This window comes from Myotis yumanensis, unplaced genomic scaffold (assembly GCF_028538775.1).
Source record: "Myotis yumanensis isolate MYYU_CA2020_CCGP unplaced genomic scaffold, mMyoYum1.0.hap1 SCAF_10, whole genome shotgun sequence".
Classification (NCBI taxonomy): Eukaryota; Metazoa; Chordata; class Mammalia; order Chiroptera; family Vespertilionidae; genus Myotis; species Myotis yumanensis.
In genome coordinates this window covers 38,415,629-38,434,329 of record NW_027223761.1, presented here as the reverse complement: position 1 = coordinate 38,434,329, position 18,701 = coordinate 38,415,629, and the positions used below count along the sequence as shown (strand labels likewise).

The 18,701-nt window shown below is 54.5% G+C and overlaps 2 protein-coding genes across 9 annotated transcripts in view; one reads left to right on the top strand and one right to left on the bottom strand.

Annotated features, from left to right (window-relative positions):
- Positions 1–6,647, top strand: part of PPFIBP2 (PPFIA binding protein 2) — a 129,666-nt gene extending 123,019 nt beyond the window's left edge. For all 5 annotated transcript variants that reach the window (XM_070425388.1, XM_070425387.1, XM_070425389.1 and 2 more), the window contains 5 exons: positions 574–699; positions 1,397–1,585; positions 2,508–2,681; positions 5,074–5,139; positions 6,205–6,647. In XM_070425388.1, coding sequence (XP_070281489.1) covers positions 574–699; positions 1,397–1,585; positions 2,508–2,681; positions 5,074–5,139; positions 6,205–6,276 — 627 coding nt within the window. In that variant the 3' untranslated portion in view covers positions 6,277–6,647. The remainder of the gene's footprint in view (positions 1–573; positions 700–1,396; positions 1,586–2,507; positions 2,682–5,073; positions 5,140–6,204) is intronic.
- A 3,158-nt stretch (positions 6,648–9,805) lies between these two features.
- On the bottom strand, positions 9,806–17,294 carry CYB5R2 (cytochrome b5 reductase 2). Of its 4 annotated transcripts, none has more exons than XM_070425385.1 (9): positions 17,213–17,294; positions 15,784–15,930; positions 15,499–15,571; positions 14,358–14,464; positions 13,998–14,127; positions 13,323–13,406; positions 12,540–12,625; positions 11,109–11,208; positions 9,806–10,233 (listed from the first exon to the last, which is right to left on the bottom strand). In XM_070425385.1, the coding sequence occupies exons 2-9, from the start codon at positions 15,862–15,864 to the stop codon at positions 10,061–10,063; spliced, it is 834 nt and encodes a 277-aa protein (XP_070281486.1). In that variant the 5' UTR covers positions 15,865–15,930; positions 17,213–17,294; the 3' UTR covers positions 9,806–10,060. The 4 variants fall into 4 exon arrangements, with proteins under 4 accessions (XP_070281486.1, XP_070281485.1, XP_070281483.1 ...); XM_070425384.1 differs by lacking the exon at positions 17,213–17,294 and adding an exon at positions 17,015–17,143; XM_070425382.1 differs by lacking the exon at positions 17,213–17,294 and adding an exon at positions 16,933–17,022.
- Positions 17,295–18,701: the final 1,407 nt, after the last annotated feature.

Here is an 18,701-nt window from a genome sequence, read left to right as displayed (position 1 = left end):
TGTTCAGCAAATATGTTTTCTATATACCAGGCACATGCTGGGTATTTCAAAGACCCGTTGCCACTGGAGAGCACTTCGGCACAAGTATCTTTTTCTTTTTTTTGGGAGGGGGGGGAGGTGGGGTGGGGAGGGAGACGCTAGAGACAAGACACCTAGGCACAAGTATCTTAACGTGTGCTCTCCTAAAACATTTGGCCACACCAGGGAGATGTTTTTGTCTATAAAACACTCAGCTCATAATTGACAGTCCTCTTTAAAGTTATGTTGAATCACTGAATGAATGACTCTATGCCTTTGGAGACTATTGTTTCCAAAGTTAACCAGAGAATTAGGGAATAACAGGATTCTGGAATCAGATATCTCAGTGTAGAATATCCTGCAAGATACCATGAGAGCTCCATTTCTCAGAAACTGGAAACGCTCTCGGGCAGCTGGTCTTGCTGCCTGAGTCACTGGGTTGTGGGACTTACCTTCTGGCGAGGCAGCTGGGGCGGGCTCATTCCCAGGGGCTGCTCCACAGAGCGCCGTGGTGGGGTCTGTTAGACCTAATCTCGTCGTTCTTCTCCCTCACAGGGTAACCTTTCTCCTTCAGAAGTTGTGCAGTGGTCCAACCACAGGGTGATGGAGTGGCTGCGGTCCGTGGACCTGGCGGAGTATGCACCCAACCTTCGTGGGAGTGGCGTCCATGGAGGTCTCATTGTGAGTGGCTCTTTGGACTCGCCCACCTGCCTCAGTGAAAACTGGGCCACTCAGAAATTGCTTTCTTAATGGCTGGACATAAGTCCTAGTAAAAATATTTGCTATTTCACCTGAAATCCTTGTATTAGTTGAAGTCTCAAAGTGTTTTGATAATTTGTGGTTGAGAATTAATATACCTCATAGAAGCAAGACGGCCCCTGGAAGGACTTCCTTAGCCACAGGCCAGAGGGTTCCAGGGAAAGGGGCTGTGTGAGAATCAGCCCTCAGCTCTACCTCCTCCTATAGGAACATGGGGGCCAGGGAAGGGATTGAGAGGCCACCAAAATGTAGCTTCCTGCTTGCCGTGATACAGTCCTTCTCGTCACTCAGATCTGTCACGTGCAAAGCCAGCAGGGAAATGAGGAAGGGGTGGCTTGGATGTCAACCAGAGTGGAGCCTGGGAGGTGTCCTTATCTAAGAGGTCACAGTTCTCTGCTCGTGTGTGAAAAGGAGATGTTCAGTCAGTATTTGTGCTAGTGTCCGCTCAAAGCCAGGCTCTGGGCCAGGTAGAGAGGGGCGTGGGACACAGGTCAAGTGCGAGCTTCAGCTCTTCCCTGGAGGTGCACCCAGGCCCGCAGTGGGTGGGGAAAGCGCATTTCTTAGTCATCACCTGGAGCCCCTTCGTCACCACTGGGTGACTTGTCTGGTTTCTTTTTAGATCCTGGAGCCACGCTTCACTGGGGACACCCTGGCTATGCTTCTCAATATCCCCCCACAAAAGACACTCCTCAGACGCCACCTAACTACCAAATTCAATGCTCTGATTGGTCCTGAGGCTGAACAGGAGAAGCGGGAGAAAATGACCTCACCAGCTTACACACCACTGACCACCACAGCCAAAGTCCGGGTGAGTGGCGGACACTTTCTGCGGCGGTCCAGCGGCCCTCCTCCTGCCCTCATGCTGTACAGCAGTGACCCAGAACCCGGGGCCAACCCAGTGCATGCACCTGGACGAGGAGCTCTCTCAACTCTGCTGTGGTCTCACTGTTAGTGTGTTAGTTCCCGGCCACTGTTGAGTCCAAGGCACAAAGTGCAGGTTGCTTTACACAGACGTCGCGTGCACGAAGCAGTTATTCTTGGGAGGCTAGGAGCTTGTCCTCTACCTTGACTCACTTTCCCGGGCCTGGGATCCTTGCAGTCAAACCCAGTTTTCTGCCACAGGAGTGTTCCCCTTGGCAGCTGGCACATAGTTATCCAGAAGTTCCGAGATTGTCCCAGTCCCAGCACCACTCACTGGGGCTCTCAGAATAAAACCACTCCCATCTGATCCGCCTGAGCCACATGGTCCTCAGACCAGGTCCTTCCCAGACCTCCTTTCCCAAGGTAGCAAGACAGGAAGCGTGTCCGGGGGAGCATCAGAAACGCTGCTGGGCGCAGCTGGAGAGGGGAAGGAGGGCCACCCAGGCCTGTCCCCTGTGGCTCCACAAGGGCAAGTGGAAGGAGAGCTCCCCTGTGTGGCACCAGCAGCTGTGGTGAGGCAGGGCCTCTAGGCATCCCTGTCCCCGGGCAATGCCAGCATCCCTGCTGGGACGGCAGGCATGCGTCTCAGGAGCCGAGTCTTGGGGGAGCAGCACTCCATGTAAGATCATTTACCTGTTGGTCTTTCCCCAGCATGGATATTGCTTACAGGAGCTCTGTTTGATTAAGAGTTTTTCCAGAAGCAGTTTGCCTTGCATCTTCCTCAGAGGCCTACCGTGTCAGGTATTGTCAGTCACACCTGCACACCAGCTTGACGATCTTCTCATAATCTTGCATTTGCTGTGTTTTAGCCAAGGAAACTGGGATTCTCACATTTTGGAAACATAAGGAAAAAGAAGTTCGACGAATCGACGGACTACATTTGCCCGATGGAGCCCAGTGACGACAGTGTCGGTGACAGGGTCTACAGTGGCTACCGGGGCCTCGGCCCCCTCGATGCCCCCGAAGTGGATGGGCTGGACCAGGTGGGACAGACTAGCTGATGCCCCTGTCACCTGTCCTCTCTGTGCACCCTGAGAACTCACAGTAACACCGTGTGTGTCAGCACATAACTGCATCTCACCCCCGTGCGTGTGCATGGCTCGCAGAGAACACTCAGCCATCATGTTCCCCTGGGCCTGTCTCTCGAACCCCGAGGGTGGCCAGGGCATGGAGTCGCACCTTTGCTGAGGGGCCAGACTTTGGGAACGGTTGCCAAAGGTGCTCTCACTCAGGGGGAAAGACACTAAAAGATGCCTGTACATTTTTGGTACTTCTCAGTGTCCCATCTTCAGCACCCATGGAAATATACAACCTTGGACACAGGTCCTGAGACCTTGGACCATCGCCAGGGGCTCACTCTCAGGCCTGTCCACTGTGCTTCAGTTGAGGGGCAATCTCAAGTGCCTTAGGCCTGTGCCACAGTCTCAGCTGTGATCCAAGAAACAGCAGCAGGGGTTTCTGCGACCATGACAGTGTCACTGTGCTGTGCCTTACTACAGAGGTGGTCACTTCCTCCTGGTAATAAAACGATATTTATGTGGAAAGCAAACCATACAGCATGTCTTTAGTCTTGGTGGGGAAGAGAGCCGAGCACATCTGGAGATGAGTCCTGCCCCCTGCACAGCGTGAGAGCCAGCGGCACCCAGCCGGGAGATGGGTCCCCGCTGCGCACACTATGGATCTGCCAAGTGTCATGGATGAGGGGGAGGAGCAAGGAAGGACCCCCACCCCCACCCCACATCCTTCAGAGGAGGCCTGTGGCCCTATAGCCTCAGGCTCCACCCCCCTCATGTCTCACACACGTCCTGACTGTAGGTCACATCTCACGTGCAGACCCCACAGTTGGTTTCTGTTTCAGCGGTGTGGGCCACCCAGTGAAGGTGGTGGTGGGGAGACAAGAAGGCGGCCTTGCTGGAAGGACTTTCTGCTCTTTCATGTGCTTTGTCAGCTTCTCTGTTATGGGCCCGGCTGGGCCCCTAGCCACTGTGGGGGTTGGTCCGCCTGTGCTGGCAGGGCTGCAAAGACCTGCTTCCTGATTTAGAGGCTGACTAACTGATAATGGGTCTTCCAGACTGGCTTTGTCTGGCCAAGGACTGCCTGAGAGACACGCCTGGGCTCCCGCCCAGGAGAGTCTAGCTTGCCCTGGGCAGCTTTTGGCTCTGCTGGGTCCCCTGGGGCCTCATCTGCAGAAGCCTAACAGCCTCATTGTGACCGTCTGGTGTCCCGGGGCCTCATGACCCCATTGAGGACACTCTGATTCTGTCCCAGATGGAGCCAGTGCTCAGATTTGCTTCTTAAACTACTTGTAACCTCAGGCCATGGCCTCTGTCTGGTCTCCCCTCACTTCCGGCCAATGAGAGATGGACAAGCTCACCAGCTGGCATGGCTGGTGTTTGATGCCAGTGCCTGGGACTTTGTGTGGCAGGTGCTTCTCAAGGTTGGTCCCTGGGTATCACAGTTGTAGAACCATAGTCAGGGCAGGCTCTGACCCTTATGTCTTTCTTTTTCTTTTTTCTTTTAATTTCAGAGAGGGAGGGAGAGGGAGAGATAGAAACATCAGTGATGAGAGAGAATCATTGATCAGCTGTCTCCTGAACACCCGCTACTGGGGATCAAGCTGACAACCCGGGCATGTGCCCTGACCGGGAATCGAACCATGACCTCTTGGTTCATGGGTTGATGCTCAACCACCGAGCCACACCAGCTGGTCTATCCCTTATTTATTTTCACATCCCAGGAAGGGTATCCCTGCATGTGTCTGTTTTCAAACTGCATGGAATTATGTCACTAATTCTCTGTGTGGGCTCAAGCAAGGCCTGTATCCCCTTGTGGGCCCCCATTTTTCCACCTGTGAAATGAGGGGTCACACGTGATGCCCTCAGAGGGTGCTTCCAAATTTACAGGGTCAAATAGGTTTCAGGGAGGAGGAGTGGGCCAGCGTTACCTGAGGAGGAGGAAGAAGCTCCATGCGCAGCTCCCTGAGGATGCTCCCTTGTGCCTGTACCGGGCATCGGTGTCTGGGGTCCTATGGGGGCCAGTGTATTCAGCATCCTGAAGGCCTTCCTCTCTGCTCTGGAAATAGAGCCTTGAGCATAGAGGAAAGGGCTGTTGCTGACAGGCCCTGTCTGTGCCCTGCTTGGGTTGCCCTTGGAACCATTGCCGGATAGGGACCCAGGAGAGCATGTGCATGGCAGTGTGGGGCACTGGAGGCTCCGTGCTTCCCCGGGGACAGAGGGGGCATGTGCTCTCAGGGCCTGGCTCACTCCTGTGTGCACCCTGAGGGAGCATGCCCGAGCTGGAGAAGTGGTGCGTGCTATTTCTGTGAGTCACGAGGGGAGCCCACGTATGCTGACCGGGCCGCTGCCCATTTTACAGATGGCACCTTCGGAAGGCACAGTGACGCAGATAGGGCTCCTCTCCCAAGACATTCACCGCCTCACGGTAGGACCCTGACTCTCTCCAAGTAGCACAGGTGCTGGGAGGTTCTGTGAGATTGGTGAGGTGATGCACAAGACCTGGGACAGCCCTGCCCCCACTCCAGAGCCTGTGTCAGCAGCAGCTCTGAGGCGGGGTGGAGGTGGGGGTGCAGAGAGAACAAAGGAGGGTGCTGGCCCCTGGGGCCAGAGCCTGAGCCAGCCCTTAGGCAGCAAGCGGTGCACGTGCCTTCTCCATGGGCCTGCTGCTCGTGCAAAAACCAGCTAAAGCATGCCAGGCCTCTCTTCCCGGGCTCAGAGCTGGTGAGGAAACTGAGATGGTCACCTGCCCAGTCAGCCCAATGCCCAGCCTCACCTCTGGCCTGGTGGACACTATTCTACCCTCTTTGCCCATGAGACCCACATATTTCCCATCATGCCTCTGACATCCTGAATATCAAGTCATGTGAGCACGTACTGGCGTGCCCAGCAGGCAGCCTGGTCTCGGGGAGAGGAGTACCCCAGGAGTGAGGCTAGCCTGGTTCATGCCCCTGCTGGGATGTCGGGCAAGTCATTCTCTCTCGGAGCCCTGGTTCCGTTTCTGTGAAGCAGGGCTGAAGTTAGCTCCTTGCACAGGCAGATTAGAAGAGGCAGGAAAAGGCTAGCCCAGTTCACGTGTTGGGGGCCCCATACATTTTAGGTCCTGTTGGTTCCCATAGAGACAGGTTAAGAAGGCTGTATTCAAGGGCATGATTGGGGAGGAGGGCATCTCCCTGAATCCAAGTAGGATCATTTTTATTCAATTTGTTTTTTTCTTGGCTCACACACCTAAATGACTCCACCCAGCTCTGCCCTTCTCACCTCTAATAGGTTTCTGGTGGCCTTGAAAATAGCAACTTTACCTCTAAGGTATGAGCAATTTACCATCTTGATCATGCTGTCTGATCTGACCCAACCACAGGGTCCCTGGGACACCATGAACTTATAGTATCAGGTGGGAGCACCCCCAGTGCCCCCTGCTTCCCACATAGCTGCAGTAGGGTGGCCTTGACCCAAACCCCGTCCAACTGCGCCTTCGGCTGTGACCTTTCAGACCATGCTGAGCCAGGACCAGATGCTGAACGACTCTCACCCGGCTGCTCCCAACTCCGAGGACTGGAGATGACTTCGTGGCGGAGAGCCGGAGAGGCGCGTGTGGACCCCAGGCTCTGCTGCAGTGGGGAGCTGGCACACAGCCACAGCAGAGCTGAGGCAGGCAGGGCACCTCGGATGGACATGGGTGCTGGTGGCAGGGCACTGGGGCTGGGACAGATGTCCAGAGCTGGCCCCAGCGCCCCACATTTTCAACAGTGCTGTGCCCTTCCCCACAGCTTTTATACCTTTTGTACTTTTATACGTGGCTGCAACCACTTTTGTGTGGCGGCAGTGAGATGTGGGTGTAGTCACAGCTGTTCCTGGTGACAGCTGACAGCGGGAGGCTCTTCTACCAAAGGGGCGGGGCCGAGCATGCATAAAGGCTCTGCTGGTAAAGTGCTGAGACCACCCTCCGAGTGCACTGCAGTGACTGAGCCGGGCCAGGGGATAACAGGGCCCCTCCCTGGGGTGCTGTCAGGCTGAGGCACGTGTTGCCACTCACAGGAATCTGGTCCCATGAGGGATCCGGGTGAGAAGAGGAAAGGAGCAGCGAGACTCCCTCCCAGCCCTGGCTGCCCTCGCCTACCCTCAACTGCAAAGCAAGCCTCTCTCAGGTTCTGGGTGAAGCTGGGCAAACGGAGCACGCACACACCCTCTCCCCTTCCTCCCCCTGCTCAGCCTCCAGCCTCCAGCCTTTCCCTCACCAGCCTCCGATGCAATTGTCTGATCAAACAGCTCCCCCCAGTGGAAGAACCTTGGGAATCTCAAACCTTTGCCAAAGCAATTCCATCTGCCAGAGAAGCCCATGAACCTCAGGGGGCTCCCACCTCAGGAGAGAGCCTGTGCCCCTGCCCCACAGTCCCCTCCCAGCCAGGCTCCGCCCTTGGTGATGGGGCCCCCTCGCCCCCCTGTGATGGCTCCAGCTCAGGCCCCACCTCTCATCTGGTTTCCACAGCCGGTCTCCTACTTGGCCCCCTCTAGACTTCCTCTACCCCATCCCCAGTGACCTTCCCACAGCACTGCTTTAATCCTGTTGGCTTCTGGCTAAGGACTCCTCAGTTCCAGAATTACCACAGATGGGAGCTCAAAAGCCTCCGTCAGCGCCCCAGCCCTTTGGAATCTCCAGCCTTCAGGACCCCGTGCCCACGCCTGCGCTACTGTCTCACTCTCCCTCACTGTGGGATGTATTTTTCTCCCAGTCCCCGTCGTCACAAAGCCAAATCCTGCCTGCTGAGACCCGGAAGACACGCCTCCTGCAGGAAGCCTTCACAGGTGTTTCTCCCTTACCATACCCGCCCTCAACACAAACTCACCGCGCGCCTGCTGTGGGTGGGCTCCGCGGCCATTGTAAGGCCCCATCCTGGTCCTCACAGGGCACAGGAGATCCATGCTGCTAATCCCCCCTCCCCCCACCCCACCCACACACACACCTTCGTGTGTGCAGGCTAAGTGCCTTTCATCCTGCACCAAGGAAGGTTAGAGGCACAGGCATGAACGCCAAGGCCCTGCCTAAGGGTGCAGATGGTCCCAAGAGGGCACACAGGTCAGTCTCAAACAGGAGGGTGCTGACGCTGCAGGGGCTCCAGGAGCAGCCCCTACAGCCCCAACAGCAAGTTACCATTTTAAATGGAGGACCGGACTGGGGGCCGGGACCAAAAAGGCTCCAAGGAAGAGGTGATCACTGAGTTCTGAAAGATGAAGCCGGTTCCCCAACCGTGCCAAGGGGACAGGCACACCAGACAGACAGACGGACCTGAGCATCTCAGCACATCCTGGGCAGTCATGTGAAGACAGGTTTCTCAGCTCCGCACCGCTGCGTTTGGGCCTGGATACTTCACTGTCATGGGCCTGTCCCTGTGTGCTCTAGGATGTTTAGCCGCACCCTTGGCTTCCCTCTGAGTGCCAATAGCAACTCTTCTCCCGCTGTGACAGCCAAAACTGTCTCCCAAGCTGGCCAAATGGTCCCTGGGGGGGCCGGGGGGGGGGGGGAGGGCATAGATCCCCTCCAGCTGAGAACCGCTGAGCCAGAGAAGGGGGTCAGAGTGGGGGTGCCCAGGGAAAGAGAAATGTGGTGAGCCAGCTGGAGCCAGATCAGGAAAGGCCTTGTAAGCCAGGCCCTGGAATTTATCCTGGAGACCCAGGTGGCCAGGTGGGGACGAGTAAGAGGTTAAAGCAGGAGATAAATAAGGTAACATTTGTGCTTAAGAAAAATATCCCAGTGTAGGATCTACTCATCATGCATTGCTCAGCAGAGTATCTTTCTCTGAGGGGATTCACTGAGGACACGCTGACCACGCAGGGGAATGGGGCTGGCTGCCTCCCAGCAGCCCACCCCACCAGCCTGCCGGGAGGTACCCTGTGTGGGGCCACCCTGTGGGCGCTACAAAGCTGTTCCCTAGAGCGGTGTCCCTCTCTCTCCTGTAGCCCGCCCTCCCTCCCCCCCTTCACTTACCCACATATGTGTTGAATAAGAAGTCCAGCAACACCAAGGTTTGGCAATGCTGCTACTATTCCAGGGTTTGTGAGAAGGGAAGGAAGGAGTGACTTGGAATTAAACAGACCCAGGTTTGAAGCCCAGCTCTGCCACCTACTGGCTGAATGACCTGGGGATAGTAACGTTGTCTCTGAGGCTCAGTTTCCTTTTCATCTATAACTTGAAGAACAAAATCCCCACGGACTCTGTGCCTTGTTATGAGAATTATACAAAATAAAGTTCCACCTCCTCACAGGCAACAGAGCAGAAGCATGACCTCCTGACCACGAGCATCAGATGGTAAGAGCGGGCCCTCGTAGCCTTTGGGGTTAGTGATAGGAAGGATTTAAGGAATAGCTTCTGGAACCTCTTTTTGTTTGCAAGTTCGGAAGCTTCTGTCTGTGACCACCCCTACCCACTGCACCAAACAGGGCCTGGCATTCAGAGGACACCAGCGAAAATGCACCCCTTACCTCCATGTGTTGTGCAAAGTGCAGGGAGTCTAGGATTCCTCGAGGCCTCCTACCCTGTGGGCCCACCTACTGCCCTGGCATGTGTGTTCTTAACACCATTCCTCCTTCAAGGGTCTCCCGCAGGAGAAGGGTGAGTGCTCATGGAGGGTGCCTGAGCCCTCTCGTAGGTCTAACCTTAAAAACAAAACACTGTGGCCCTAGCCAGTTTGCCTCAGTGAATAGAGCATCGGTCTGTGGACCAAAGGGTCCCAGGTTCAATTTCAGTCAAGGGCATGTACCTCGGTTGCAGGCTCCTCCCCTGGTCAGGGTGCGTGCAGGAGGCAACCAATCTGTATTTCTCTCACATTGATATTTCTCTCTTTCCCTCTCTCTCCCACTCTCCCTAAAAATCAATGAAAAAATATCCTCGAGTGAGGATTATAAAAATCAAACACTGTGTGTGGGGGTGGGGGTGGTGGGGATCAAAAGAGATTGCTGGGAGTTGACATGACCCCACTTGGATTCTTCCGAAATTCTGCCCGCCCATGGACACCCAGCCAATGCACGTGGAGGGCAGGCCAGGGCCTTCTAAGTGCCCAGCGGGTCCCCCCCAGAGCCTCACTCCCTGGGCCATCTGCTTTGTACTGAAGTTTATTTCACTGAGCCAAGGGGAAAGGTCCCAGGATGCAGTCCCTCCGACCCTCCCCAGGCAAGGAGGCTCCAGAGGCCACTTTGTCTCCAGCCCCTTCCTCCCTTCATAGGCCCATCCCAAAGAGGGGGGCTCCAGTGAGCCCGAGGGTGGCCTGAATCACTTCTGAACATGGTGACGCTCAACTCACTGTGAGTCAGATGGAAGGGACCAGGGGCGTTTGCTAAGAGCAAGGGAGGTGTTAGTAGGTGAAGATCATGTCCTTGGTATAGCCCAGTTTCTCCAGATTCGGGTGAGCGGCTGTCTGGATCAGGGGTGGTGGGCCACACACCAGGATGAACGTGGACTTGCCGGGAGCCGGGAGGTGCTCCTGGATCATGTCGGCGGTGACGAAGCCCGAGCTGTATGTCCAGCCTGAGGGTAAGCAGAGGAGAGCTGGGGAGGCGCCAGGGAGAGGCCCTGGCCCCAGGCCTCTTGCTGTCCCTCCCTAGAGCCAGGGAGAGGAAGGCCAGGCTGCTCCCCAAGACTCAGAAGTTTGTACTACGGTTCTCTGCAGAAAGCAGAGAAGTAGAGGACATGGGGCCCCCAGGCAGGCCTCAGTTTACTCCAGATCCCAGGCTCTGAGGCCTCTGGCTGGAGTCTGCCTGCCGTGAGCACTGCCGAGGATGAAGAAGGGGACAGGGAGGGGGGATGTGTCAAGCTGTGGCAGGAATCGAAGCTAGAGCTTTGTAGTTGCATTGTGGGGTTTGTGGACTGGCTCAGTTGGGTGGCTCCCTCTGGTGGGCAGTGAGCTATATGATAAGGCAGACACAGACTGCAGTGTGGGAGAGGCAGCCTACAGGGAGTGGTGGCCTAGTGGGCTGGGGGGTGTACAGTGGTGGCTGGGTGCTGTCTGGGGCTCAGCAGGTGAGGACTTCTGTGAGGTGAGTAGTGAGGGATGAAGGGGTCAGTGGCCGTACTAGAGGCAGTGTATCTGATGCCTCCGTGGGATGTGTGTGAAATGCAAGGTGAGGGGAGGTGTTCAGGGTGGCCCAGTGCCTCAGTGTCCCTCCTGATATTCAGTGCAATGTGTGAAGTTCTGCTGAGATATCGGACACCTTCCCTTGACTGCCTTTGCAAGCAGGTCGTCCCAAATCCTCCCTCCCTTCTTCAAATTCCTAAATTTTCCGTGGGAGGTAGAGCCCAAGTCCTCAACCCCCAAGCCCAGTCCTAATAAACAAACACACATCCCCAGGGACTTGGCCCTGAGGTGGGTCAATGGCCCACAGTGGGGAGAATGGGGTTCGTACCAAAAGGAGGCCGGTCCAGGGTGTACCACAGGCTGAACTGCTCCGAGTGAGTTGTGGCAACTTCTTCGAGCTCACTTCTCATCACGATGTCGTCCTCTGTCTAGAAAGGAAGCAGCCTGAGCACGGCCCCTCCAGGGACTTCCTGCTTATCCCTCAGATGGAGCCCATGGGTTAGCATGTTCCTGTCCCGGCTGCCGCAACTCTAGCTGGAGTGCCCCCCACAGACCCTGCTCCTGCACAACAAACCCTCTCTTGTGAGGGCAGGAGTTGGGTCGTTGGGTGACTGCCTCCAGCGGCAAGGGCGTGGCTCCACAGCAGTGGGGTGGCTTCCCTCAGAGGCCCCAGCCCCACCTCCCACAACCACACTGAGCACCAGGCTCAGCAAACCCAGCTGAAACGAGCTTAGTGTGGGCCCAGGATCTTCTGCAGGGAATGGAAGGGGCTAAGGCAGCAATATGTAATCTAGTAATTAATATAATATAATATAATATAATATAATATAATATAATATAATAAATATAATATAATATATAATAATAATAGCATAATATGCTAATTAGACTGGACAGCCAAACGACCTTCTGGACAAAGCCAGGGGGCCGAGGGCAGCTGTCGTGGTTGGAAGGGCCGAGTCCCTTACACAAATTCCGTGCATCGGGCCTCTAGTATAATATAATTAATATAATAAATATAATATAAGAAAAACAAAGGCTAGAGCCTCATGTGGGAAAAAGCGAGCCAAAGCCTAAAGAAACTTGTCACAGGCTCAGAGATGCTGCACAGAGACCTGGAATCCTAAAACTTGTTATCATTCTGGTCCCCATAATTCCACCTCTGAGATTCTGTTTAAGAAAATAATCCAAAAGTGACCAAGTGGAGGTAAAATTATTCATCACCATCATTTATAACTGAAAACAATCTGAATGTAGAAGAATTAGTAAATGATGGTGCAACTTGATATAGACCATAATGAAAATATTTACAAAGAGCTTTCATGAGAAGAAGATGTCTGTGTGGTAATGTTGACTAAAAAAACAAAACTATATATATGGAACTGTAAATACATATATAGTATGTAGAGAAAAAAATTCAAAAATAAGTCAAATATTTATACATTTCTGTATATTCCAAAATTTGCATGGAGCACTGCTATGATTTTATACTCAGATAAACGTAGAACTAAGTACTAAGAAAGGAAGGAAAGCATAGTGCTTAGGTTGGTTGGGGAGACAAGAGTTTTAAAAAAGCAACAAATGGGAAAACAGGCCAGGATTCAGCTTCTCCACCGCCAGCAGCCTACTGGCCCGCCCACAGCCGCAGGCACCAAGAGGCCTGGGCTCAGTGCAGGGCAGGGAGAACGCAGAGCCCTGTCCAGCAAACATTCCATCCATCCTACCCCTGTGAGCCCAGGGCCGACTCAGCAAAACTGACCTGGTTGGCAAAGATGAGGGATATCTTGGTCTTGTCACGGGGGTTCTTGGTGATGTGGCGAATGAGCTGCAGCATGGGCGTGATCCCTGCAACACAGTTTGCGGGCAGGCCAGCTTGCCCTTGCGGCCGCCCACAGTCCCTGGTCTGTAGCAGCTGGACCCCAGGTCTACTTTTCTCACTTTGGTCCCCAAAACTCAGTGGGGAACTGCCCTTCATTTTTGTTTTCCCCTTCTCATTTCCATATGGAAGATGGAAGGAGCGTTGGCTTTGGTTGGGGAACTGGGTTCCATGCCCAGTTCTCTTGCTATCTGACCAGGGTGATTCAAGTACCTATCTGAGCCATTCAGGGTCCTCGTTTGTGAAACAGAATTCATGATGAGTAAATGTAATAGTTTTAAAAGTGCCTATTATGGTGCCTGGCGAGTTGTAAGTCTCCTTACATGTTTGTTCTCTTCTTTCAGGCATTCATTTCAAAAGATGGGGGTGAGGCTTGCACTGGAGCTAGGAGTCCTTGGGGGACCATGTGTGGGCCTGCCAGGCCTGGTCCTCAGCCTCTTCCCTGTTCCCAGCCTGACTTTAGAGGCTTCTCTGGGGCTCCTGGGCCTCCCCAGCTGTGTTGGTGACGGGGAGCAGGGTGCACAGGGTCAGGGCCAGGGCCTATCGCTGACCCGCATTCCCGTCTGAAACAGCCAGGGAAGGAATCACTCACATCTTCCCTTCTAGGATTCAAGGTCAGAAACGGCTCAGGGCTCACCTAGGGTGAAGCCCTCAGAAGCCTCTTACCTGTGCCCCCAGCGATCATTCCCAGGTGACTGGCTCGTTTTTCTTCAGGCTTACTCGTTTTGTATGCTTTCACGGAAAACCTCCCTGCAAACACAGAGGATACTGCTCACTTCTGGAGTCCTTACCTGAGAGCCTGCAAAACAGCACTGCCTTTCCTTGGGACTTCCCGGGGCACGTCCACCTGAGGAAGTGGTTGCACCCTTTTAAGCCAGAGGGGAAGCCAGGGCAACCTCCATGGCCAGCCCGGTGCACCCGTGCACAGAGTGGGAATAGAGTCCTGGCCTCTGCGGGGAATCCCTGGATCTTTTCTTTTGAGGAAGGAGGGAGGTTCCGCTGGATCGTGGGATAGGGAGCCTCACACAGTACTCCCACCCACAGCAGCAAGCGAGTGAGTGATGAATATGTGAGTAAATGAATGAGTGTGGACTCCATCCATCAGTTTTTCAATAGTAATAGGTTACTTTTTATGCATCAGGTGTTGTGCTGGAGATACAGTGATGAGGAAACACCCAACCACTCCCCTGGTTGGATGGCACCTACAGTCTTGTGAAATGGTATGTGAATGAATGTGCGACAAATCCATGTGACTCATACCTGAAGAGTTTTCTAGAACAATGCAACTACCACAGGAATCTTCTTCCCCCCCATGGGAGGCCCGGGGTGAACCCCCAGTACCTGGCCCATGATAGAACAGGCGCCCAGTTGGCCCTCGAAAAAGAATGGTGTCCCCAATTTTCATGTTGTCCAAGTATTGAGACATCTTCCCTCCCTCTGGATAATTCGGGTGCACATTTTTGAAGTAGATCTGAAAAAGAAGGCAGCATGGCTTTCACAGCCTCAGGCCTGAGGCCACCACCGCACACAACTTATGCATTTGCTGTTGGAAGCCATGCAAAAAATGCTCTGCACTCACAATCGCTCTAGGCAACTCAGGAGATTTCACCAGGTCAACGGCTTCACTGTTAAATGACACTGTCCACCCTAATAGGCGTGTGAGGGTGAGGCACCTGGACATGGGAGGGGGGCATCGTTTACCTTTATAATGAAGTCCACAAAGCCTTGGTCATCATCACTGGACACAGGTGTGTATGCCCTGATCACCAGGACACCATCAATGTTGGCCAAGAGATGGACATAGTTACCTACAAAAAGGCATCAAACGACACGTCGGCGTGGCCAGCCTAAATAGGACTCAGAGCTCCCCTAAAGGACTGAGCCTCAGGGAGGTGGGTGTATACTGGGGCAGGGTGCTCGGGAGGAGGGCCAAGCAGGGAAGGAGCCCCAATGCAGGTGTGTGAAGGCTAGGCCTGTCCTTGTCACTCCGTGTGCCACCCCGGACAAGTCACTTCATCTCTCTGAGCATCTCTGTGAATGGGGACCATATCCCTGCCGTCCTCCATCACAGTATAGTTGTCAGCTTCACTCACAGGAAACCTGTTGCTAGTGTGGGCTCACTGGGTCAAATGAGCAGGAGGAGCTCATTGTTGGAGGCTGAGTATTAAAAATTACAGAAAGGGGTGTGCCCTTTTTAAAGCAAGACATTGCCATCACAAAGTCATTTCTTCCTAAACTGGAGGCATCACTGGGTCAGTGAATGAATCGCAGCCCCCTCAGCTGTAACCTGTTGCCCGGCACAGAGAACGCGTGGGCTCACAGGCATACGAAGCCCCAGGATTTGGACACCCATGGACCAGAAGTTCTAGGAAGAGCACTGTGTCTTCCTGGGCAATGGTTCTGCTGAGGGGCAGCAGTGAAGGTTTGAACCATGTAATCCTGCCCCTCCAGGGTGGAACTGAAGGGACCAGCTGCAACCAGAGACCTACGGATCGTAACTACACCCCAGGCCACAGGATGGGCTGGGCCATTCAGCTTTCTGCTGGATCTAACAGGGAGGCTTCAGACTCGAGCGGTGAAGGCAGAAGTGGCAATAGAGATGCTCAGAGACAGAAGCCAGAGGCAGTTCTGTGCCAGGGTGTCTGAGGGAGTAGAAACTATACACAGGAAAGGGAGTGGATATGTAGACAGAGGTAGAGACCTGGAGAGAGACAGAGAGGGGGACAAGGAGGAGGAGGAAGAGGGAAAGGAGGGAAGGGGCGCTGGAGGGGCCAGTCCTTCCAGTACCTTCAGGAACATAAACCAAAATCTTTGAGGAGGCCTGAAACCAAACACCACTCACCTATAGGAAGCCCCAAAACATGTTCTGTTGAGGGCAGTGCAAAGCGGAACCTCCTGGTGTTGTGGGTGATTTGCTGATAAAACAGAAAACAAAGGCAGGCTCTGTCAGCTTCCTAGAAGCCGTGCTGGGAGCCCCAGTTGGTGCTTTTCCAGGTGCACACACACACACAATGGCAGTGGGGAGGCCTTGTATGTCTGCCCCATGACCCCGCCTTCCCAGTTCAGCACCTTCCCCACCCCTCTGCCCTCCTCTCTTTTACCTGCTGACCGTGGGCTGACCCATTACCTCTTTCTCAATTAGGGGCAGCGGATACTTGGTCTCAGGGTTCTGTAAGGTGACGTTAAGCTGTCTCCTCCTGGAGTTCATGTTCTTCAGGGCCAACAGGAGCACCGTGAGCCCAATGACGGCGACGGCAAGGAGCAGGGACGGGTCCTAGCCAGACACAATGCGAGCAGGGCACCTCAGGTCCTGCCTGCCCTTGGCAGGACCGTTCTCAGGCACACAGGAGCCTTCTCCACACCCGAGGCATAAACGCTGGGGTGTGCCTGAAAGAAACTGGGCAGGGGGAAAGGCCCTAAAAGAGAAAGCAGGCCGAGGCTAGGGGGCACCCCGTGGGGACGGGGTCAGCTGCAGGTCAGACAAGGTGGCATGTTTCAGGCTGCCTGAACCACGCCAAGCAGATGGCCTGCGAGTGGAGTGCTAACGTTGCCAGGCCCTCCCTGCCCATCTTCCTCCATCCTCGCTACAGCCAAGGGTGCCATCCCTGGGAGTCCCCTCCTGGAGGTGGCGTGGTTGCTGGCATTGCTTCTAACATACAATTTGGACTGAAGGCCACAGCCCCCAAAGACAGAACCGGAGAGGGAGACTGGGTGTGGCGTCCTCCAGAGGTGATCTTGGCTGAGAGGCAGGCAGCGGAGGGCTCGCCTCCCTCACTGCTCCCAACATCCAGTTTAGGCTGGGAGCTGGGGTGTTGGGAGATCTTAGCTTTTCGGGTCACCCTAACACCTCCAAGGCGGGAGGAGGAGACTGAGCACTCCCCGTCCAAGCCCGCCGGCCTCCGCCCTGCCTCCAACTCCACCCGCCCCGCCCCTCCCCGGCCCGCCCGGCCCGCCCGGCCCGCCCGGCCCGCCTGCTCCTGTGCAGACCCCTGCGATCCCGCCCGACTCCGGAGAGGTCCGCCGGCCCACTTCTCACGCCGGCGCCCCGATGCCCCGCCCCGCACGCACCGCGCCCTCGCCGGCTCCGCTGGGTCCAGCGCGGCGTGCCCCCTCCACCCGCGTCCCCTCCGTCCCGCCCGCGGCCGACGTCCGCCGCCCGACCTCTCCCCGTCCCCCCGTAAGACCCCGGCGACGCCGTCGGGCTTTCCCGGGCCCCCGCCCGCCTCCGGCCCGCGGCCTCTCCCGCCGGCCCGGCCGCCCTGCCCCGGGAGCCCACCCGGAATGAGTCGCCGAACATGATGAAGTGGGGCTGGTGCGCGGTCCCCACCCCGCGGGCCCGCTGACTGGGGGCCGCCGACCTGCAGCTCCGCCGGACCGACGGCCGAGCCTCGCGGGCAGGTAGGGACGCCGGCGGGAGGGGCGGGGCGGGCCGGGCAACGCGTGCCCTGACCGGCGGCGGCTCGCGGCGGGCGCCCTCCCAGGTGACCCCCCACCCCTGCCCCCGGCCCGAGGCGCGGCGTTGGAAGGTTCTTTCTCGCGTGACTCGGGCTCCGCACCTGCCCTGCGCCGCAGGCGGCATCCAGGGGCTTCCTGGTTCCTGGTGAAACATCCCTGACGTGTGACCTGGCGCCCTCTCCAGCCTGGTCCTCTCCCTGCACGCTCTGAGCTGCCCTGATGGGGAGCTCCCTGGCCTCTGCTGGTTTAATTGGGGCGAAGCTGGAGAGAGGGTGGGCGTCTGAGTGGGAGGGAAGGGATGCTGGTAACGGAGCTGGGAATTTGGGGCAATTCTAAGAGCATCTATCTAGCAGTCATCCTACTCTGAGCCTGGTCCAGGGCGAGGTGTTTGTAAGGGTGAGGTAGGGGTGTGATCCAGTTAAAAAAGACATTGTTCAAGGTGCTCGTTCATTCATTTATTATTGGGAGAGAGAGGTGACAGGTACCCAATAATAAATGGGAAGCAGAATGGCAGGCATGTCGGTTATGGGGGTTTCTTTACAGTATATTTGAGAATCTTGCTCACTCTCCTCCTGCATCAGTTCACCTATCCCAGTGGCAAAGATAAATTCCTGCCTCCTGGACATGAATGAGACAGAAGCCAAGCAATAGATTCCCATCCCATTAACCTACCCTTAGCCCCAAACACACACCACAGGCCCATTTGTAATGGACACCTACCCTAACACCTGCAGGTGCCAGGATATTATTGTCAGATATCTTAACTTTTTTTTTTTCAATATAATCAGTGTAAAGTGTTGGCCTGTGAACCTAACATCATTGCCTATGGAGGTTGAATATCTTTCATGTGCTTATTTCCCACAGAATTTCTTTTTCTGGGGGAAAAAAACTGTGTTCATGCTTTGTACCCATTTTTCTATTGAGTTGTAGCATATTTTCTTACTGGTTTTTAGGAGTCATATATTATAAAGACTACTTCTTTGTTAGTTATATGATTTACAAATGTTTTCTCCCAGTTTGCAACTTATTTTACCTTTCTTTTCTTCTCTCTCTTCTCTCTTCCCTCTCCTCTCACTTCCTGGATGTATTTTGATGAATAGAAGTTGGTAATTGCAATGTAGTTAAATGTTTTGATTTTCAATCTTTATGGTCAGTGCTTTTTGTGACTTGCCTAATTATATCCAAGATTCTAAAGAGATTTTATATTTTCTCTGATAAAATTTAAAGGTTTTTCTTGTACATTTAAGTCTCTCAACCACCTGAAATTGATTTCTGTGTATGGTTTGAAGCAGGGATCCAATTTAATTTTTGCCATGTGGATAACGTGTTGTCTTGGTAACATTTATTGAATTGCTTTTACCTGGCCACTAACCTGCAATGCCATCACTGTCATATATCATTTTTTAGATATGTACAAGTCTAGTTCTAGCTTCTCTGTTTTCTTACATTGAGCTAGTTGCCCCACCCCTGTTCTAATTATAATAGTTTATAACAAGTATTTATATCATCCACTCATATATTCATTGGTTCTCGGCTCAATTATCACTTCCTCAGATATGCCTGCTCCTGTCCCCCAATTTAATTAGATGT

Bases quoted from the DNA above. Each gene is read 5' to 3' on its own strand.
- CYB5R2 (XM_070425382.1), bottom strand. From the start codon at position 16,953: ATGTTCGGCGACTCATTCCGG. The intron at 13,407-13,997 runs GTACTGGGGGTT...CTGTGTTTGCAG, and splicing joins CCTGTTCTATCATGGGCCAG to GGAGGTTTTCCGTGAAAGCA. The intron at 10,234-11,108 runs GTACGAACCCCA...GCTTACCCTCAG, and splicing joins CCTGGACCGGCCTCCTTTTG to GCTGGACATACAGCTCGGGC.